At 37.0% G+C, this 24,124-nt stretch overlaps 1 protein-coding gene across 1 annotated transcript; it reads right to left on the bottom strand.

Moving 5' to 3' along the window:
* Positions 1 to 17,900: 17,900 nt before the first annotated feature.
* Positions 17,901 to 23,876, bottom strand: LOC129743542 (uncharacterized). Its single transcript, XM_055735581.1, has one exon. It carries the CDS (start codon positions 23,874 to 23,876, stop codon positions 17,901 to 17,903), a length of 5,976 nt encoding a protein of 1,991 aa, XP_055591556.1.
* Positions 23,877 to 24,124: the final 248 nt, after the last annotated feature.

Below are 24,124 nucleotides of genomic sequence, written 5' to 3' on the forward strand. Positions count from 1 at the left end.
AGGGGGGAGGAGGTATTAAGGAAGTTGATGCATACCGAAGGAAGGCAAAGCAGTTTCGAACTCTTGCCCCCTCCCTTCCCTTCTAGTTTCTAATTCACCGCCCCCTGTACCTAGTAGTAATGTCGTAGGACTTTTATACTGCTGCTTTGGCTTCAAGTCCGTGGTTTTCGGGAGTTGGCGGGCGATAAAACACGCGCCAACATGTGTCGGTTCGAATGTCAACAAGCGGGAATAGAAAATTTATTGCCTTTTAGGTGGAAACTGGGCTTTGGAATGGGAATTTGGGGATTGGGGCTTGGAAGGATTTGCTCCGAGTGTTTGAGATGAGAATTGGCGCAATGATGTTTGCCAAGTGTCACACAACATAACCTGACATTTTTGGCAGGCTTCATTGCCGGCGACCGGACGGAATTTCGAATGGATTTGTCCGACATATGCTCGTCGAAATTGCGCTTGTCGAATGAACTTTTGATGAAATTGTTTCCAAATTTGGAATGTGGAGAAATTTCCCGCTCCAAATTGAATTCAACACACAGGTAGTCAGTCAATCGTTGATTGAATGGCAAATCCCATCAGATGATGAAATGAAAAGCCAACCAATTCAACCAACTGGTTGTTGAGTTCATTCCATAATTCAAAATGTGGTCATTACAGGAATAAAAAGCTGAAAGAAAAACCTCTATGCAATTGGGATCCGGTTGATGTGGTTAGTTCATTACTGGATATTTTTTCGAACTGAGAACTAGATAAAAATAATTCACTAATGGATTCTTTCCACAACTTGAATGAACATACTTTTTCAAAACCTTTTTTCAAAAATCGAAAAAAAAACGCGTTGTGAAAATATCTTTTCCTCTATTCAAGAGGCCATTTATGCGGGGAGAAAAAATCACTCAAATGCACGTTGTGTACAACAAAAATCCCTTTCAACTTTCCGACACCATCGGAAAATATGGGGCTTTGATGAGCCTGGAAACGGCTACAAATGGGCAGAAAAAAAACCGTTTCTACTTCCCATCAAAATGGACGGGGATGATACATGCTGCTGAACCTGTGATGATGGGCCTTAACATTTTTCCACTAGACTGGCCTTTTCTTTTTTTTTTTTCTGATTTTTGGTGTTGTAGACGGTTGGCTTTCATCAATTGCGATTCAGTCGAGCGCATTTTTGCGCTTTTATCATCGTGATGCTTTTGAGCAATTTAAAGAATTTTTTTCTGTTGTTCCGATTTTGGTGTTAAAATATCAAAGCCTTGGACGAAGTGCAACAAATGAAACGAATAAAGAGACCTTGCATGAATATTTATTTAAAATTGGATACAATGTTTTGGTCATTGTTGACATATTGAGAAAATTAAACTTGAAACATTGATATGGATTGAATCATCTGAAAATTTCTTTCTCATTTTAAAAAAAAACAGAATATAAACAAAATAATTCCATGAAATTTATCGTCATTTTTAAGGGAGACCGTGTCAAATAAAGAATCCTTTCTCAAAAGAAATCGCTCAGAAGATGTGTAGCAGAGGGCGAATTAAAAAAGCACTTCTTTATATTTAATTACAAAACAGAACTTCTAAAAATTAAGGAGTGTATTCAAAAAATAGGCATTACTCTGTTTTCTGAATAACTTAAATGAAAAGTAATGAAATTTTCAGTGAAGCTTCTAAGTAAGTACTGTGTATACAGAAGTGCTTAACAGGGAAGACGGTCACATTTGGAGGCCGTCTTCTTTGTTTATTTAGCCATTCATCGTATCAATCGTTATAAAACAATGACGGATTTGCAAATTCCACAGATCGTCAGCCCTCTCATGTACTGCCCATCATTTTTTTTTTTTATTTTTTCTTCTTGTCCAACTCCAGAAAATACAAGCGAGACATATCAATGAACAGTTTTTGGCTGAAAACCTGCCAGGAGCCCGCTAAATAGTTCGTTTTTCTGTACATTACGAAATTTAAAAAAATATCAATTTATTCAGACAAACACTGGTCCTTGCTACCGATGGGGGACCCACGGGGACCCATACATACACATTACGAAATATTTCAAAATATCTCCATACTACAGGTCCAAATATTTTGCGCATGATTTGATCACCGTATTTTGTTTATTTTACCAGTGAGCACTGAGCAGCTGTTCTACCTTCTAGAAATATGGTTAGGCCTGTTTATTAGTCTAAATTTATACTAGCTAGATGAACCAGTCAGAAAAATGTATGGGAGAGTGGGGAATCATGGGCCACATTTTTTCGTTGTTCAATAACTTCTTTATTATAAAAGACTAGCTGATCCCATACGAACTCCGTTTCGCTTTTGAACTTGGAATATGTCATGAACAGTTTGTATGAAAGTCAATTGCCGAAAATATTTCAGATGCACTTCCGAATTCATTGTTTAGTAATAATTGCAAAAATATTGGACGATTATTTTTTCTGTCGTCTGCTACTAAATTTGAAATCAGGAATCAATTGAACGTGCCAAAAACCCCCGTGTATAAATTTTGATTCGATCGTTGCATAACAACGCTCTTATTGCCAAAAAGTTAAACCCCTTCGGTGGCATAACATAATACTCTTTGCTGCCTGAAATTGATTGCCCTCCCCTCAAAACTCCCGTGTGCAAATTTTCAAACCAATTTATTGCATAATTACGTCAATATTGCTAAAAACAGTGAAAATTAATTAATATGAACGACCCTTTCGTCGACCCCTGGCAAAACATTTGACATCTGAAATCGATTGCCTGTCCCCGAAACTTACCGTGTGCTAATTTTCGTTACAATCCGTTGTCAAATAACGACGATATTGCAAAAATATTGAACGGTTAATATGGACGACCCCCTTTGTCGGCCCCTTATACTGAATTTAATACCCGAAATCCATTGCTCGTCCCTCAAAACTCTCGTGTACCAAATGTCATCTGAATCCTATGTATAATAACAAAAATATCGCATAAACAGTGAATAGTTAATATGGACGACCCCTTTGGTCGACCCCTGTTTATAATTGGGATAAGTGAAATCAATTGTTTGTCCCTAATAACTCCTATGTGCAAATTTTCATCCCAATCCGATGTATAAAAACGTCAATATCACTAAGATATTGACAATTTGATATGGACGACCCCTTTTGCCGGCCCATTATACTGAATTTGATACCACGAATCGATTGCATGTCACTCAAAACTATCGTGTATCAATCTTCAGCTGAATACGATGTACAATAACGTCAATATCGCAAAAACAGCGAACATTTAATATGGACGACCCCTTTGGCTGACCCCTTACATACATCTTGACACCTGAAATCGAATGCTCGTCTTTCAAAACACTCATGTGCAAATTTTCAACACGATCCGGCGAAAAGTAACGTCAATATCGCGAAAACAATATTTGTCTTGTATGGACGACCCCCATCAGAAGGGTTCGTCCGAAAATCTGAAAACATTTTTCATCCTTCCTGGTCCTAATGAGTATCCATGCCAAATTTCAGACTTCTAGCTCTTAAGACGGCTGAGTCTATAGAGGACAAACAAACAAACAAACAAACGAACAAAAAAACATACAGAAATTGCTTTTTATATATATAGATAAATTGAAATTAAAAAATGGTATGGTTTTCTACATTTTCAAGGTTTCTTAAGGTATTTTTTTTTTTAAATTTAATAAGTTATTTTCCCCAAATTCTGACTGTTTGAAAAAAAGCAATATTTTTTGGATTTTTAAAAATGGTGGGGAATCGTGAGCCACCAAATCCAAATTGACCAAATAGCATGCAAAGTTTATGAGTTGACCCAAAACTGTGATTTCCTGATTCATTTCGTTATTTAAAAGCAATTTCAGATGAAGAAATAAAAAAGAGAGCTGTGTATGATCGCATAGATTCCAAAACCTGGCTCGCGAACGTTTTGGCAAAATTTCTTATATAGGATGGACAAAATATTTTTCATAACTCTTCATTTGGCATAAGAAAACTTTGCAAATAGACAAAACGTATTTTAAGTTCTGAATGTGTATAAAAACATAAAAATATAGGTGGTTCAAGATGTGTGGCCCACGATTCCCCACAAGCTATGATTTACAAATTGGTTGCGTTTGTGTGACTTATTGATGTTTCATCAAAAATTCCTTTTCCAAGTGAAAGATCATGACAAAACTAAGATCATAAGCATATGAGCATATTTTTGTTATGCACTTTATGTTCCCCATCGATGAAATTAGCGGGTGTTTTTTTAATTATGTAAGTAAATTTTTCAAACTTTTTTTTAGCTTGATAAATTAAAGAAGCATATGATGCGTATTTCAGTCAATAACATATAGGAATATATGCTCACGCAAAGCGACGACGATGACAGTTGGTTTGAGATTTTTATCTCAACACACATCTGAGATATTAAAAGTGGCCCACGTTTCCCCATGGCCCACGATACCCCACTCTCCCCTACCATTTTTATCACTTCCCCCATTAAAACTTTTGGATTGCGCTTAATAAGGAATGTAGAGATTACATTCCTTAGCTTTGGTCGATTAGTTGATTTTCAGCTGTTTTTGAGTCTCTCACTTAGACTTTCCTGATTTTTTCTCAGTCCTGCTCAAAACATTTTGTCAATAAGTTTCTGTATTGAACGCTATCTCAAAAACCACTTGACAGATTGTCACCAAATTTTGCACACGTTCACATTACATTATTACAATCTCACCTATTTTTTTCCTTGTAGAGGAGAGCCCACCTATAAGTATAAACTTATGCTATTTTCAATCATTTTATAAAAAAAAACTGAAATTTTACAAATTTTATTTATAGGATTCCAGTATCAGTATTTGTTCAATATTAGGTATTTGATACCGATTCGAAAGTTAAGATGAGTTTTTGTTTTTGAAAGGCAGCCTGTGTCTCGTATCAATATCAATCGAGAATTTGTATCCAATCATTCTAAATTTAAACATAGTCAATGAAGTTTAGGAGTTTGTAAGCACATTACAGCTCAAATTTAAAAATAAATTCTAGAAGAAAAGTTTAAGGAAAGTGATAATCATTCAATCTTTAACGAATGCTTATCATATTCGCAGGAATTTCACAGTGGTCAAAAAAGAGTATTTACTAGGAACAGATATTATACTTACTCTTTTCAAGTAACGTCATCTGAGAAAAAAAAAAACACTTTGCTTCATTGAAAATGTCAGGAAAATTTATTGAATATGGTGTTCCGCTCAAGCTTGCCAACAGAAAGTTGTTTTACCCATAATTCCTCTGATTTTTTAAAATATTTTTTTGGTAAACATTATTCAGACTAGACAATTTTGAATAAAATGAAAAAAAACCTCCTGTGATTTCTAATAATCAAAGGTTTGAAGAACCTCTTAGCTGAATGAAACAACTACTACTTTGAAATCACTATTATAAATCTTTAGTAAACGTTAGTATAATATTACTCAGCATTTATCCACTAGATGGTGCTGATTGCTAAGTGAACGAAAACTAAACGAACTGCCCCGTTACTCAACAGGGGTGTCAGTTGTTTTTTGAAAAACTTCTTCCAGTCTTATGCAACTAATCCTCAACTTCCTAAGACGCAACCAACATAATAAATAATTAAATTTTTAGAGGGATATTTTCGATTGGAATTGGAATTCGATTGGATGTGAAATCAAAGCGGGTTTTTGAATATGTGTTTAAGACAGTAACTAAATTCGAAATGTCACATGATTAACCTTTCCAGAACGTATCCAGGCCGAACAAACCCATTAATTTTTAAAAGAAATCTTTGCAAAATCAGCGCCTTGAAATTCGAAACTTTCAAATAAAAAACCGGGCTACTCAGCCCAAATCCAGGTATTTTTATAAAATTTTAAGAGTTACAAAATTTAAACATGAAATATAATTTTTTCTCGAGAAACCTCAGTAGCATTGATCTTATTTATAATTTAAAACAATGGTTATAAGTTGAATTTGATAAAATTGTTATTTTTTACGTAAAAATCATATTTTATTAGTTTTATTGGAGCTTTTGATTATAATTTCGTCAAAACTGTGGATATATCCGAGTAAAACCCGAGCTTTTTTTTCGAAATCCAGACCACCCCCAAACCTCGCTTTCTTATTTTTTTTCTTTGAAAATCCACATAAGCTCGTGATCAAAACCAGCCAATCTGGTATCATTACGATAGATACTTTATTTTTTGAGGAATTTATGATCCCAAATGTAAATCGAATTGTGCCCAAGATTTTTAAGAAAATAAGAAATTTTCAACAAATTGGCATCCCTGATAATGTTTTGAATTTTCGTCGCCACATGGTCAAAAATTGTAGTTCACATTAATAATTGCGTTTCACACTCTCCAATTTTCTCACTTATTTTAGTTTATTAACTAGATTTACATTTTACTCACATAAAATGTTATTGTAGGAATCATTCATAGAAAATAATCAGTTCAAATTATATAATCATTCAATCAATCATTCAATAGTTGTTTTTGAATACTGCTTAAAACTTACACAGCAAGCATCAGTTTTATTTTCTACGATTCAAAAGATATTTTTAAGTGTCTAGTGTTCTGAATTCTAATATTGTGGTGCTTGGAAATGCTAAAATACATCAGTTCTAGTAAATTAATCATAAGTAACTGATAAACCAACACACCTTTATGAATCAATACTAATTTTGAATCAATTTGTTATCCACTAATCAATTAAGGTTTCTTTATTTTTCCTAGATGTTGTAGTTTCAAAGAATTATAATTCTCCAAATTTCAGAAAATTTATTACAAAGTTTAACGTTGTGTGGCATTTAAGTTTACAAGTTTTTTTCAAGGATTTCTATTTTTCTTCAAAAGTTAAAACTTTAATCTGGAAATCAAGAGCCCAAAGGCGCCTCCAAATTAGTCATAACAAGGTATTAAACTATGGATAAAGATGGAAGCACAGTTAAATGCAAACAAAAGATAAAGATTTAACAGCTATTCCTTTAAAATGTTGAATCGATAGCTTTTCAACTGCAAATCAAGTTAGTAACTAAACCATCTAAAACTTTGCCGTTTGAATACATAACGGAACTTTTCTATTATTTTATTTTATTTCGTAAGTTCATGCGATGGATGTTAAATACCAAATAATCATTCAAAATGATCAGACAGGTTATATATTAAGGGGGGGTAGGGTCTAACACTTTCAAAAAATCGATTTTTTTATTTTTTTATTTTCTTATTGTAAAACATTTCAAGAATGTTGTGTCAAATTTTCAAGTCAATTGAAGCAAAACTGTAGAAGTTATAGGCCTTTATCTCCTCCTATCTAATACTGCAAGAAAGCAAGAGCAGAAACTTCAAACGCGTTTTTCTCGAAAGCACATGGTTAAAGTCCGTGGACATCGTCATTTGAAAACTACTTATCCGATTCTTTTCAAATTTGGAACATATTTTCTACATATAAAATACCAGACCCCAACGTTTTTCTTTTTTGATTTTTTTTTACTTTGGGGAGATTTTAGAGGTGAAAAATGGCGAATTTTTAAGTGAAAAATCGTAGTTTTTACTTCAAACAGCCACAAAAATTTCATAAAAATATTTTTAAGTTAAATAAAAACGTTGGGGTCCAGAAAAACATCTATTAAAAATATTTTGCTCTGATTTTTTTAATTTAAATGATTCTGTGCTGATATACAGTGTCCACCGCAAATCCTGTTTTCTAAAAGGCATCCTCGAAAATGCTCCGTCACCGGCTCATTTTTCAATATTTTTCTACGAAAAAAATACTAAATGTTCTTTAAACAATGCTCTGTATAATGCAAAAAATTTGAATACATTTGTTTGAACGATAGCTCTAGAAAAAAATCGTGAAAATGATGTTTTTTTTATACCCGTTAGACCCTACCCCCCCTTAATGCTTGAAAGTGAATTTTACCTTGGCGTGCATATTTAACGATACTAAACAATTCTTCGTTAAGTTTGTTTATAACGACATCTAGCAGCTAAATGCTTAGTTATTTTTTTTCTTTAAAATAACGGTTGGCATTTTTACACAAGATTTTAGCTCCAATCCGACCTCTGTTCTTTTTGATATAACTAAGAAAAAAAGAAGCTCGAGCTTGAAAGTTTTCCACAAAATGAAACCTACCTCTTTATAGATATTTTATACATTTTTATGTCCAAACATACATCATTCTGAATTGTTTTCAAAAATTGGAGAAGTGAGTGTGAAAATAATCAAATCTCCATGTACAGAAGTAAACAGTGGCAACAATCAATAAAGTTTACGAAAAAATTACAAAAGATAGGTTCATTCCCTTAGAAAATTTTACGTTTGAAACGTTGTCTCTTGAATTTCACTTGAATATAGAGGGTATCATTATATTTCTCGAAGAAACATGACACAAGATAGATTTCTATCAATTTAAAATTTTCAAGTTCAAACATGCTTTTTTGAAAACTGTTTAACCCTCATCCGCATTAGGGTGTCATTTTGACACCATTGCAAGTTTGAAGGCTTGTAACTTTTTTCAGAAGCTTCAAAATACAAAAATTTCTTCGGGGACCCTAAATGAATTCAAAAGTTCTTCAATATTGCATCTTTACTTTTTTTATGGACGAACTCTGGAAGCCTGGACAAAAAAACTCCCTTTTCCGACTTTTGGTGTCATTTTGACACCACAAAAGTAAAATCTATTAAAGTCGTTTGAATTATTATGAACTTCATATAAAACTTATATCAATAGAAACCTTGTAATGTCAGTAAAATATGTTTAGAACATTATATACAGCTAAAGTTACAAGTTTTCTCGTTATTCAGCATGAAAGAAAAAAAATCTGAAAAAAACATGCCTCACAAAAACTGCTGTAGTTTATATGCTACACGTCCAAAAAAATATTTGCCTTATGCATATGAAAGCTGAAGTTAATGCCAACATCATGAAGACAAGAAATATTTTTTTAAATTTTTTTTTAAGGAAATGGTCATAAAAAGTTCAAAAAAGTGGTCTAAAAACCCTACTTTTCATTCGATTGCTAGTAAATACTGTTTGAGCGATGGCAGAGTTTTGAAAAAAATATGACTACAAAATGTATAAAAATTCTAACATTTTGCTGTCTTTAGATTTTTAATGCAACAAAAATTGAATTTACTGGAATTTTTCAAAGTTCACTACTTTGCGCGATTTTTTTACAAATTGAAATTTCATCTGTTTTTGTGGTCCACCGTCAGGTTGTACCCGGATTATCAGTGCTTTTACTTTGTTTGGACCAACCAAGAGTATATTCATTGGACATATTCGATTAAGAATAATTTTTTTAGATTTAAGTTTCAAGTTTTTTTTTCAATTTTGTTGTCTTTTCTTCAAAACAATTTTATCAAAATTCACAAAAAAGTTCCGTTACAAAGAAACGGAACAGCTGAATACTTCCTTGTAATAATTTCGAACGTGTAAACCGTCATCAGAAGGCAATAAAATGTACCGTTTACAGTTGCAAATTTATGCGTCTGGAAAATTGCTACAAGAATGCTTAACCAAACAGTTTGTAATATTATGATGATCAGATCACGAGCAGCAAACGGGCAGAATGCAAAAAAGTAAATAAAAAAAAAACTGCTGAGCTGCTAGCTCCGGAAAAATTCTTAAGAGAACAGTAGGTAGAATAAGGGAAAAATGGGGACTGTGAAAAAAGTTGGTAAAGCAACAGTAAAAGCTCCGAAGCAACGGAAAAATTGAAACACACTCCTGCAGAAAGTTTGTTCTGTGTACGGCACCTTTTTCTTAGTGAAGGCAAATGAGAAACAAAAATAAAAAGCTCCAAAACTCCATCCACATCGGGCATTGCGTGGCACTTTAGAGTTGCGGAAAGCGGGGTGGGGGGTTTAGCTAAGTACAACAACGAACATAGTTGGCCATTAGCAACCTTGTTCTTCGGTTGAGCGCCGAAAGCCGGAAGTGGAGACCGGTGCTAAATTCCGCCACCCATATTTCTTCCAGTGGGAGTAGAATATCCCTCCACACACCGCCTACTGTGGGAGCGATTTTTTTTCTTTGGTTTCTATTCTCAGCGGTTGCTTCGGTGAATTCAAGGTAGGAAACTTCAAAAACTCTCCACACTCTGTTTAGAGGCAATTTTTTTCTTTCTTCTCGGTTTCATCCACAGTGCAATTCCGCGAGCCACAAACTATGTTAATAAGAATTCATGAATAAATTATTTAAATTTTCTTCTGTTTCACTTTTTCATTTGGTGTGTGGTGGGTGCGTGGTGTGATTTCTAGAGAGGGTAAACAAGAGGTACGAATGCTCCCCTAGTTTGCTGTTAACATTGGCGAAAAAATAATCCACCATACACACAAACACATGCACACTAACATCAACCCCAAGTCTTAGAGAACCGTATATGCAAAATCGAAAACCGAGGGTTTCTTTCCGTTTACCGGTGAATGATGGCTTTCGAAGAAGTTCGAAAGGTGTTGGTTTTCTTATTTTCCCAACGAAGCATTCGGGAGGAAGCCGGAGATCGGTAAGTTTTCCCCGGGAATGAAACCCCGGGGGCAGAATTCGCTGCTTGTTGGGGAAGATTTATACGTCTGCTTTATGTATTTTTATATTATTTCATTCCTCCGATTTTACAAGCACCGGTATTGATGGGAAACCTCGTGAATTAGGGGGTTTGGCAGGGAAGGAACAGGGGTGATTCGATCCTAAGTTTAAAATTTAATTTTATTATCCACTAAATCGAAAAGTTTCAATCTTGATAATTGACGAAATCTTCCAAGTTGATTGCGTTCGCTAGATTCGACTGTTCCGAGCAATGCAAAAATGGCTTAAGAGGGAATTATTGTCTCTAAAATCTGAAGTGATAATCTTCAGTTTTGGGTTCAAAATTAAAAAAAAAATAATTCAAAATATTTGTGGTCAGGTGAAATCGTAGTTCTTTTAACGTTGGCGGTATTTTATAAAGTGTTTTCTTTTAAAGCATCAAAATATTACACATGAGTTGTGCTATCTGAGTTCTCAATGTTCAATTTTAACTTTGACTTACCAATTTATCAACGTTGAATCGCGGATAAACGCTAGTGGTGCAATTCCGGAAACTTTAATTACATAATCTAGCATAATTGACGGTGCATAAACGGAAGTCCTGCATCGAGTGGTGGTAATACAAAAAAGTTTCAACTGGCGCGCGTTAAGACGTGGAGCTTTTTCAGCCGTTCGTCCACTCAACAATCCCAGCAGGCGATGATTTATGTTCGGATTCTCGCGTCGTAAAACATAAATTTTGTACCGATAAAACGTTCTCGTTCGACCCGAAAAGAAGGCGAACTCTCCTTGCTGACAAAACTTTTCCCAAACCATCTTCCTTCATACCTTCGAAACCGCCTACTTTGATGACTTCTTCCGTCGATTTTCCTTCCTTCTTCGTACTGGAAAAACGACGACAGCGTCGCCAACTTCGGTTAAGCACAATTAATTGAGTTGATAAGCACTCTTACTTGGCTGTGCTGTGCGGAGTTTTTAGTCTTGGGTCGTTGGAGTTTTTAGTGTTCAGTTTTAGTAGCTCTTCGATCCTTACCTAAAATAGAGCAGAAAAGATAAGAAAAAGAAGCAATTTATTATTGGTTCGAAACTTTGCAGCCCTTCTTCTTCTTCTCTATCGAACAAGAAGGAAGGCTGAACTTCAGTCTGTGTGTGCGTTGATGTGGATGTGTGAATGTTTGCTCTTTACAAGGAAGGCACGCCATCAAAGTTCGATTGAGCACATAAACGGGACTATCTTGCGTATACGTGCGTGTGTTGAAGCTCGCAAGTCAATCCCCGTTTGCCCATTCTTCCCCGACATCATCCATATAGGCAAAAGTCAATATTTTATCTCATCCTCATTGAAAGACATAACCCGAACCGGAAGAAGAAAACTCTCTTCACAGGAGCGACGATGTAACAATATTTTCATTTAAAATGTTAATAAGAAAAGTTTTCTCTCCCTTTTCCGTTATTCTGGAACTAAGCAGGCGACACAAAAGCTTGTTCGAAGTAGATTGCTACTGAAGCTATTTTTTCATATTCTCGTACCTACTTTTGTTGGTGTTATGCCCTGAGCTTTTCATTCACTTGAGAAGTCCTCGCGGAAAAAATGACAAAAATGACAAAAATGACAAAAATGACAAAAATGACAAAAATGACAAAAATGACAAAAATGAAAAAAATGACAAAAATGACAAAAATGACAAAAATGACAAAAATGACAAAAATGACAAAAATGGCAAAAATGACAAAAATGACAAAAATGACAAAAATGACAAAAATGACAAAAATGACAAAAATGACAAAAATGACAAAAATGACAAAAATGACAAAAATGACAAAAATGACAAAAATGACAAAAATGACAAAAATGACAAAAATGACAAAAATGACAAAAATGACAAAAATGACAAAAATGACAAAAATGACAAAAATGACAAAAATGACAAAAATGACAAAAATGACAAAAATGACAAAAATGACAAAAATGACAAAAATGACAAAAATGACAAAAATGACAAAAATGACAAAAATGACAAAAATGACAAAAATGACAAAAATGACAAAAATGACAAAAATGACAAAAATGACAAAAATGACAAAAATGACAAAAATGACAAAAATGACAAAAATGACAAAAATGACAAAAATGACAAAAATGACAAAAATGACAAAAATGACAAAAATGACAAAAATGACAAAAATGACAAAAATGACAAAAATGACAAAAATGACAAAAATGACAAAAATGACAAAAATGACAAAAATGACAAAAATGACAAAAATGACAAAAATGACAAAAATGACAAAAATGACAAAAATGACAAAAATGACAAAAATGACAAAAATGACAAAAATGACAAAAATGACAAAAATGACAAAAATGACAAAAATGACAAAAATGACAAAAATGACAAAAATGACAAAAATGACAAAAATGACAAAAATGACAAAAATGACAAAAATGACAAAAATGACAAAAATGACAAAAATGACAAAAATGACAAAAATGACAAAAATGACAAAAATGACAAAAATGACAAAAATGACAAAAATGACAAAAATGACAAAAATGACAAAAATGACAAAAATGACAAAAATGACAAAAATGACAAAAATGACAAAAAAACACAAAAATGACAAAAATGACAAAAATGACAAAAATGACAAAAATGACAAAAATGCCAAAAATGACAAAAATGACAAAAATGACAAAAATGACAAAAATGACAAAAATGATAAAAATGACAAAAATGACAAAAATGACAAAAATGACAAAAATGACAAAAATGACAAAAATGACAAAAATGACAAAAATGACAAAAATGACAAAAATGACAAAAATGACAAAAATGACAAAAATGACAAAAATGACAAAAATGACAAAAATGACAAAAATGACAAAAATGACAAAAATGACAAAAATGACAAAAATGACAAAAATGACAAAAAATGACAAAAATGACAAAAAATGACAAAAATGACAAAAATGACAAAAATGACAAAAATGACAAAAATGACAAAAATGACAAAAATGACAAAAATGACAAAAATGACAAAAATGACAAAAATGACAAAAAAGACAAAAATGACAAAAATGACAAAAATGACAAAAATGACAAAAATGACAAAAATGACAAAAATGACAAAAATGACAAAAATGACAAAAATGGCAAAAATAATAAAAAAAAAATAATAAATAAATGGCAAAAGTAACAAAAATGACCAGAATGACCAGAATGACAAAAATGACAAAATTTAACAGAATTTAACAGAATTACCATAACAACAAAAATGGCGAGAATTACAAAAATGACCAAATTGGCTTTATACTTTGATCATCGTTTGTTCCAGATTTCATATTCCAGAAATTCAATGAAGATCTCGATATAAGACAAACCTGGCCAGATATTAATTAAAATTTCCCTCATTCTACTCTTCAAACTGACTTTGAAGATTAATAAAAAAAATAAGTAAAACAACCTTGAAAAAATCAAACGAGAAATACGTGGCTCTCTTAGAGCTTTACTATATTGCTCATTTATAATCAATGGAATCCATCAAATTGTCTCAAAAACACTTAACTATTCAATGATGAAAAATTCATATGAAAGGAAAGCTCATTAATTTTCTTTTCATCGAGTGCCGAAGATTGGTTCTTTTTTCATTCCAGGCTCTTTCATTCTCCGCTTAAGACACCCAACCAATTTAGAGTCTTGCTGTGTTTCCGGAAGCGCCGTCTTCCGCCCACTTTTTTCTTCTAGTCAAACTGTCTCAAAAAACGTATGTTGTCTAGCCTGTCGACAAATGCCGCTACCGGTGGGGGGCCGATTCCGAAAGTTTCTATTTCGATTGACATTCAGCTACGCCCCTGCTTGCCTTCTACGGTATGGGGACTAAGTGAATAATTTCCACTCTCTTTAAGTCCTCCGCCTATTTCCGCTTTTCTTGTCACTATTATTCGTGTTGAATTTTTCAAGATTGACTTACTTGGCGGGATTTCCTTCTTCTGTGTATAAAGTAGATATTGGCCCTAGTGTCGGAGATAAGATACCGAAAATTTCCAGATCCCCGCATATTGGATTTTTGCAGATGAAGCCAAGTCAAGTCGAGTTCGAGTCCGGGGAAGGCAGGCGCGTATTAAACGGTTCTCGGGCAAAAAGGCGGTCGCAGTCACCCGTGAAATTTATTCCATTAGCGGAGAGCCAACTCGAACCCAGCAGGCGGAAAACTGCGAGTGATTGGCTAGTAATTTTGAAAGTTTTTCCCGTTACCTTCCACTCCCGCTTTCTACTGCACGTTCACGTTTGCCCTTGTTACTCGGAAGATCCACAGCCAGCAGAAGTTCCTTAACGCGTCGGTTCATTCTTTTCCGGGGTTGAGAAATGGCCATCACGCAGGGCACGCCCGATTGACGTTGGAAAATGAGCCAAACTTTACAGCAACACACAGGAGGACTACTGATCAAAGCAAACTGGCCCCATCATTGGCATGGCATGACACACTTTGATGGCCCCAAAGGATGCTGATTCGAATTTCAAATCAAATTTAATGGTTTAGTCAAAGGAGAATATTTTCATATGCCTACTGCGATCTTGTTCATGTTTGATTTTTTTCCGTTTACTGAAATGTTTGATAAAAACTGCAAAAGAAAATAAATTACATTACTCTGGTGGCTCCAGAGAGCAAAAAAATTAAATTTTCATTTCCGAAGCAGTCAATTATCGATGAGACTGTTTCTTCTAATTTGACGTCATTTCAACGTAGCAAAATACCTTCAAACAGGTTAACTTGTTTGGCAATCGCCGTTTTGAGAGTGTCAGATTTTTTTTCTCGCTTTGCTCCGTGCAGCTTCAATCGAAAATCCTGGCGGTGCAATTTTCCGCCTCAACTAAGCCGTCATCCGAGAAAACAACGACGATCATTCCGTTGGACACCCGGAAATGGCCCTTCAACGAATAAGGCGGTTTCATTCGTTTGTTTTTTCGAGGGTTGTGTTTTTTTTTCGCTTTGTTTGAGGACCCTATTGCTGGACTTCCCAATGCATTGCTAGGCCGCCAACACACCGTCATTGAGGCGGAAATTTATTTCATGCGGATACATAAAACATGACCGGTGACATTTCGCCGAGGTCCTTCCAGCAAACAACGGCGCAGAACTCTTAAAAAACCGCCGCCGCTTCTGTGAGTTGTCGTTCGTCGCCGAGCCTGCCACTTTCTGGTACCGGTTCGCATCCGAAAGGATTTAGACCCGCTTGTTCCGACGACGACGGCGATTTTTTTTGCCCTCATCCACTCGGTCCCTGAACGATAAATTAGGACTCTATGCACCAACACAAACACACGCACACATTCAAACTCATATGTTCGTTTAAGGTGGACAGTGTGGCATGGGAAAACTCTTCGCTCTTTGCTCCGGTTTGTGTGGTGAATGGCGAAGGACTTCCGACGTTTTTTTTCCCACACGGATTGGCTACCTAGCTACTTCTGCACTTGGCACAGCTTTTGACATGTAGGACGACAACATGTTTAGAATGCACTTGTTTTCGAGTGAAACGTATGTCCACCAAATGATGAATGGTGGTTTTCCTAACTGGGAGTCGTTGGTCGAACAAACGGCTTCCTATTGTTTTTTTTTTAAATAGGCACACATATTTTTGAATTGTAGGTTAGAATTGGTGAATTGGCTTGCAAAATGCTTCCGCAATCGGTATTTTGGGGCCTGCTAACGTGGAATGAAAAACTAAATCGCAATTCAAACATGGGGATTTTTTTTTTTCAATTTGAGTACCAATATATAGGGATATAAAATTATCAGTTATGGTAAAGCATTAAACAAATCAACAAATGTTGTACACTGCTGGCCGTAAGTTTAGGATTATTTTCTCAAAAACATCAAAATTTTGTTCAACCGTCTCATGATATATTGCATATTGCATATTCTCAAAAACATCAAAATTTTGTTCAACCGTCTCATGATATATTGCATATTGACATTTTTTTTCCTCATTCGAAAGGCCGTGAGCAAAACCTTCTTCGTTATTATCAGGAAAAATGTATGTTATGACCATTTTTACCTTTATATTCCTTAAACTTTGATTAAAGTTGAAACATTTTCTAAAAATTTCACCTTAATTCCAAAATCGAGTATCTCTAGGTAGGGTGAAGAAAACTAAAAAAATCCAATTGCATTCGCATTCGTAATCCTCACTTATCATAATGTTGTGCCACAGAATGGCAACGTATTTCAAATAAATAAAATAGCTACTAAAGTAATCGTTCTCTGCATTATGCATCGGTCGATCGGAGCCGAACCTTTAGGTTAGGTAGGAAAGTAATCGTTCAAAAATTAGGATTTGCTTCACTGTAAAGATATTAAAGTAGTTAAAGATATGTTTGTATTTTATTTCATATTCTGATTCGATGTTCTTATACAGAATTCAATCATTTCAAAGCTACAAAATGTCGATAAAATATTTGAAAATAAGAATAAGATTTATCATTCGAAATCAGTATTTTAATTCAGAATCACAAATCGGGATTAAAATAAATAACTTAAAAAGTGAGCTCTTATTGAAAGCCTAAATATGAGAATTTAAATTATAGATTCATTACTGAAGGCTTGAGAAAATTTCATTCCTGAGTTCATTTAAAAAAAAACAATATATTTCCTTGAAGAAATTATTTAAGATCTCAGACTTATAACTTAAGATGTTAATTCAATTTCAAATCAACGTCTCTGTTGCACGACGGTTTAATCAGTCAATTTTATTATTAATTCCTTTTGAAAGAATATAAAATTCCTGAAAATATATTTCAGTGTTAGACTATGTCTGGTTATTTAGTTGAAATGAACTTACAGTCAGTGATTGACCGTCTAGCAACTCGATATAAACTTGGCTTAAGCCGTTGGTTCAGTGTCGTAACAACCTGTAACATTTTGAGGTTAAGTTCTCTTATTGCATTTAACATATTATATGAAACCTCACCGTGTAGTTATTTCGAATTTCAGCAGTCGTCTGCTTACTTAAAGCGTACCTCTCAATTACAATGTTGGGTACTAGATTATAATAATTAAGAATTACTTGTAGTGAAAAGTTTCTGATAATGTAAGATCTGCTTACCTATCATGAATTCAAGCACTTACTGCGGAAGGCACTGACGAAACTGATAGCGGAAGGGCTAATTATCGGCTAATAAATCTTCGTAAACTGGCTAATTAATCGGCTTATAAATCTTCGTAAACTGGCTAAAGATAATAAAGCTTATAAGTTTAGGTATCGGCTATAAATCGTATCTTATACCTGTTCACTTCGTAAACTACTTAAGAGCATAAATCACCAAACCGAGAAATGCTGTGTCACGTTTTCTGCTACGCTTGTTTCTCAATCTTCGCTGTCGTGTGTCGAGATTACTGACGTTCCGTTGCTGTACCTGTCAGGGGTGTTGCTGTAGGCGAACTTGTTTTCACTTCGTTTCGTAGTTGATAGGGGAGCGATGGGTTCAATGTTGGCTCGGTGCGAGTAACAGTCCCCCCCGGAGTGCACGAGTTCCCAACTGGTGTCGCTGCTTCTCTAACGCCGATGTCCAAGATTGCAAGCTTCGCTACTGGGCGATTATAAACCCCAGTTGATGTTTGTATGGTTGCCCATCTTCGGCGGCCGTCAGGTGAAACGTTTGTTGCGATAATGCGTCCTTTTGGCCAACAATTGCGCGGTAGATTTGGGTCTACGATGATTGCAATATCATCGACTTCAATAGGCTTGGTATCCTCGAACCATTTTGATCTTCGGGTCAAAGTTGGAAGGTAATCGTGGACCCAATGTCTCCAGAATACGTTTGCCATCATCTGTGACAGCTGCCACGATCTACGGACTGCAGTGGAACTATCATCGAAAGGAACCCATGGTTTCAAACCGTTAGACGAACCCACTAGAAAGTGATTAGGGGTTAACACCAAAGAAGTGCTGTCTTCAATAGGCACATGTGTAAGTGGTCGCGAGTTAACTATATTCTCAATCTCTACCAACATATTCTCAAGAATTTCATCGTTTGGACGATGGTTAGGGTTCAGTTTAGCCATGTTCTGTTTTACTGAACGGATGAGTCTTTCCCATGCCCCTCCCATGTGAGGGGACGCCGGTGGGTTAAAGCTCCATTGTGTATCTGGCGAAGTAAATTCTTCCATTAATCTGTTCTGATTTACGTCTTTGAGAACTGATTTAAGTTCCCTATCCGCTCCAATGAAGTTTGTGCCTCGATCACTATAGATGCAAATAGGAATTCCTCTTCTACTCATGATGTTGCGTATGGCCATTATACACGAACTTGTCGTTAACGAATGTACCACTTGTAAATGTACAGCCCTTATAGTGAGGCAGGTGGCTAACACGCCCCACCTTTTCTCTTGTTTACGACCATTGACCACTAGCATAGGTCCGAAGTAGTCGATGCCCATATAGGAAAAAGGGCGCGTGTACGCCGATAGTCGACCGAGTGGTAGTTCGCTCATCAAAGGAGCCTGTGGTTTCGCGCGCTGGTTTTTACACACCTGACAGTCTTTTCGAATATTTTTATATAATGATCGTAGGCCCGAAATGTAATAACGCTGGCGGATTTCGTTTATCGCGGTTTCGTGGTTTTGATGATGATATACGGAATGAATATTTAAAACGATTAGCCGAGTAATGTGATGTTTGCGCGGAAGAATAATAGGATTTTTCGTGTCTGGCTGAGCAAACTCACATAAAGATATACGGCCACGAATTCTTAACACCTTATCTTCGTCTACGAAGGCACAAAGCTTGAACAGTGGGCTTTTCCGTGGAATGCAACTTTTCCAGCCATGGGATTTTTGATTGATGAGAAGCTCGACTTCCGCTGAGTATGCTGAACTTTGGGCCAATCGAAATAGATACTGCTCCCCCTTGAGTAAGTCTTCGCGAGCAAGTGGCCCGACAAGAATTGGTCGTTGTTTTGCAGTTCGTTGCAGGTTATAAATATATCGAAGAGCGTAAGCCGTTTTTCGAAGAAGTACAGTCCAGGATGAAAAATTTTCCACGGGAATAAGGGCAGATGATAAAACGTGATGATGGAGGACAAGAGGTCGCAGTTCAATATCCGTCGATAAGAAAGCTTTTTCCGGCAGGGGCCATTCAGCTGTCGGACGTGATAACAACTCTGGGCCTCGAAACCACCTACTGCTGCTATTGAAATCCGGGTAAACTTTCCATTTAGTGCCATCGTCAGCTACATTTAATTTGGACGGAATCCAACACCATTCAGACAGCTCGGTGGACTCTAAGATGTCGCTAACTCGATGCGAAACATATTGGCTATATTTCCGATGGTCTGACGATAGCCAACACAGTACTGTTTTAGAGTCTGTCCAGAAATATCGCTTATTCACTTTGATTGAAGATGAACCTATAATAGCGTTTGAGAGTCTAGCTCCTATCACGCTTGCCTGCAGTTCAGACCGAGGTATTGAAAGAAATTTAAGAGGCGAGACTCGAGTTTTAGAGCTCACCAATGCGCATTCCACTGCTCCGTTGTTTTCGAATCTTAAATAAGCAACAGCAGCCATGCCGTTCTCGCTAGCATCAACGAAAGTGTGAAGCTGTACGTCTGTTTGAGTGGTAATCGGCACGAACGAACGGTAGCAACGAGGGATTTTGACTTCAGTCATGGTTGGGAGAATTTCCAGCCAGCGTTTCCATTTTTGAAACTCGCTATCTCCTATGGGATCGTCCCATCCAACCGACGATCTCCAAATTTCCTGAAGCAAACATTTGAGGAACATTAGAAAGTGGCCTATCAACCCCAAGGGGTCGAATATTTGCATGAGAGTTCGCAAAACTTCACGCTTTGTTGGTATACGGTTGCCGGATAAGATTGCAGGATCCATTCTTGGCGACACCTTAAACGTGAAACAATCGGCAGACGTGTCCCACCACATTCCAAGTACTTTGTCGGTGCTTCCTTCTCTCCCCACATCCATGTCGATTTCTCTCGATTCGACGGATTCAGATCGGCCTTCCAGAGCGGCGGATACAGAAGTCTTGTTTGATCTAAAGTTCCTCAGTTCGAAACCTGCGTTACGGTGAATCATTCTAACCTGGTTGGTCAATTCGATTGCCTCCGTTTCACCTTCGACGCTAAGCAACATATCGTCAACGTAATGATTGGTGATTATGACATTAGCTGCAGCCGGATATTGGTGCATGTACTTCTCTGCGTTTCGGTTTTTTATGAATTGCGCTGTACATGGGGACGAGCATGCTCCAAATGTCATCACTTGCATGACGTAAGTGAATGGTAGGTTTGTATCCTCGTCTCTACCCCAGAAGAAGCGTTGGCAGTTTTGGTCCTCTTTCCGGATCAAGACCTGGTGATACATTTCGCGGATGTCTCCGCACACCGCAACCTTGTATTCTCGAAACTTCAACAGTACTGCAAAAAGAGAGGTTAATTGATCGGGTCCTTTTAATAACAGAGAGTTAAGCGAAATTCCGTGAGCCTTGGCGGCGGCATCCCAGACCAATCTCGTCTTCCCAGGTTTGTTTGGGTTGGTGATTGGAAAAATTGGCAAATACCAAATTTTCTGATGCCTCTCTGCTAGTTCCTCAGTGGATAAACGACGTGCATAACCTTTCTCAACATAATCGTTGATTTTATCGTTCAGTACCTTAGCCAAAGTTGCATCTTTCCTTAATCGTTTTTCCAAGCATTCCCATCGGCTTAGCGCCATAGGCTTACTATCGGGCAGACGGCAGTGGTCGTACTTCCATAAAAGTGTAGTTTCGTAATGACCATTCTTAGTGTGGGTGTGCGTTTCGAGTAGGGAAATTGCCCTTTGGTCCTCTCTTGACATAAAGGCAGAAGTGGATTTAATCAGTCCCAAGCTTTCAATGGCGAAGAAATTTTTCATGGCCGCGTGAAGGTCTTGATCGCAACTTTTCTCGCAGGAGCATTGGTTAACGGAATGGTGGTTGATGTACGGAGTTGTACTGGATTCATTGGAGCAATTACCATAGACCGCCCACCCTAGACGTGTCTTGACGGCTATCGGTTCTTCAAATTTCCCTTCCCTGCTCTTTAAGGGATTCCCTAGTTGGGCGTTATCTAGACCTATTAGAATCCTGGGACACGCATCTTTGTAGGATGTTATCGGGACGTCTTGCAGATGCTTGAAGCGATTCCCTAGTTCTAACATATTCAGAGTTTGAGGTCTGATGTCTAGGGACTTAACGGTTCTAACGTTAGAGATCGAATATTTTTTCATCTGTCCGCCGGCTCCAGAAATAGTCAGATTCACCTTCCTCGAGTTTTCTGTTCGCGTTGTTCCGCTGGTCCATTTCAGGCATAAACTTTGTACTGGTCCTTCCAGTTCAAGTTCCTTGACGATTTTATCCTCCATTAAAGTAATTTCAGAACCATCGTCAATAAAGGCGAAGGTATGCAGCGTTTTAGTAGTACTTTGGAGAATAACTGGAATGATTCTGAACAATACTTCGTTTTTGCCGAATTGATTAGTATTACAACTTCGTTCTTCAGTTTCTGTTGTGGGTGGACTCGTCCCAAGATTGTTAGGATTATGCAACAAGTGGTGATGCAAGTAGTTGCATCCCCCTGTCCCGCACTTTCTTCGTTGTCTGCAGGGTCCATTATGCCTGTTTAGACACTTGCGACACAGTCTGCGTTCCTTTACTAACTCCCATCTAGTTTCGAAGTCCAATGCCAAAAAGGTTGCACATTTGGATACTGCGATGCAGCGCCCGGAGCATATCCGACAGAGCTCCAACGATTTTTGTTTTACTTCTTGATGAGTTAGGCTTGCACTCTCCACGATTTTGTTTTGACACGGTTCTTCATCACTTTGTTCCTCATGATAGTGCAGATAGCTTTCCTTTTTATCTCGCCGGGCCTTGCTGGTAGGATTGGACGTCATAATTGTACTCGCATCCTCCGCTACGGTGTACAACCAGCTACTAAAGTGTAGCAATGAAGGGCTCATGATTTCTCTAGAATGTCTAGCCCATTGAAGCTGCAGGGCAGGCGGGAGTTTATTAACTAACTCGGAACGCAGCGTAGCATTGTAGGCGAAATCCGGTACACCACAGGCTTCTATGTTAGCACGCAAATTTTCCACCGTTAGAGCGAAGTTTACGATGGACTCCATCCTTTCGAGAATCGGCGGAGCATGTATTCTTATTTTGGATATCATCGCATTGATAATTGCTTCGGGTCGTCCAAAGACCATTTTCAGTGTTGACATCACACTCGTAACGTGATCTGGATGAAGCAAACGGCTCCTAACGGCCTCAAATGCCTTGCCTCGGAGACATTTGCGGAGTCTCAGCATATTTTCTTCGTTTGTGAACCCGCACATCTGAGTTGACGAGTTAAAGGTCGAAATAAAAAGGGGCCAGTCCTCGGAGCTCCCGTCGAACTCAGGTAAATCCTTCGCTAGCGCTTGTCGTGCTGCTAATTGACTTTTATTTAGCAGGCAAATATCGTTATCTCCACAGTCGGTTGGTTGTATTAGTGGTTGTAACATATTAGGTCTGGCTAACGGAGTCGAACGCTTTTCCGGATTGAAATTACGTGGTACGGAAACCCTTTTGTTTCGGCTTGGAATTTGTTTGCCTTGTTTATGTTTTCCTTCTTCAATTCGGTCGTCTTCGACACGTAATCCAAAATCTTCTCCGCCCAAGTTAATGTTACCTATCCATTCTTCAATTTCCGACATTTTATCTATTTTACTATCGACATCGACCTCACTTCCTTCCATAACTGCCTCCTCCAGAATCGTAAATTTTTGCTCAATGTATTGCTGTTTTAGTTCCGCAAGTTCTTTAAGCTTCTGCAGACGGAGCTCGGCAATCTTCATAGACTCGCTACGGGAGCTTTTTCTACTACTTATTGATTGTACCTCGGGATCTGGATTAAGTTTGAGCTCTTGGCGCTGAACTAGAGTCTTTTGCTCATTCCTTATTGATTTTCGTCGATTGATTGTAGCCTCGCATCGCGGGCACTCCCAATTGGTTTGATTGGCCACACCGGAGGTAACCTCTACGCAGGAGAAGTGGTACCAAACCTCGCACTGGTCACACATTACCATTCTGCTGCTGTCCCGTTCGTTGCAACTCCCACAGTGAAAATTAGCACGCTTCCTTGCCGTTCGGAGTGGAATGCGTTTCGATTTCGGCTTTGCTGTTACTTTGGGAGCTCTAGGTTTTCTGGGTTTAGCTCCGAGCGTCTTCTCATTTGGGACGGATGTCGGGTTTGTATTAACGTCCTCATCTTTATTTGCTGCGATACTCATGGGCATAACCGTATCCTCTTTCGGTAGTTGTTCGTCATTTCCAACTTCGATGCTTGCCATGACTGAATTTTATATAATGTTGCACGACGGTTTAATCAGTCAATTTTATTATTAATTCCTTTTGAAAGAATATAAAATTCCTGAAAATATATTTCAGTGTTAGACTATGTCTGGTTATTTAGTTGAAATGAACTTACAGTCAGTGATTGACCGTCTAGCAACTCGATATAAACTTGGCTTAAGCCGTTGGTTCAGTGTCGTAACAACCTGTAACATTTTGAGGTTAAGTTCTCTTATTGCATTTAACA

Source organism: Uranotaenia lowii, chromosome 2 (genome assembly GCF_029784155.1).
Source record: "Uranotaenia lowii strain MFRU-FL chromosome 2, ASM2978415v1, whole genome shotgun sequence".
Classification (NCBI taxonomy): Eukaryota; Metazoa; Arthropoda; class Insecta; order Diptera; family Culicidae; genus Uranotaenia; species Uranotaenia lowii.

Coding starts and splice junctions, on each gene's coding strand:
- LOC129743542 (XM_055735581.1), bottom strand. CDS start 23,876: ATGGCAAGCATCGAAGTTGGAAATGACGAACAACTACCGAAAGAGGAT.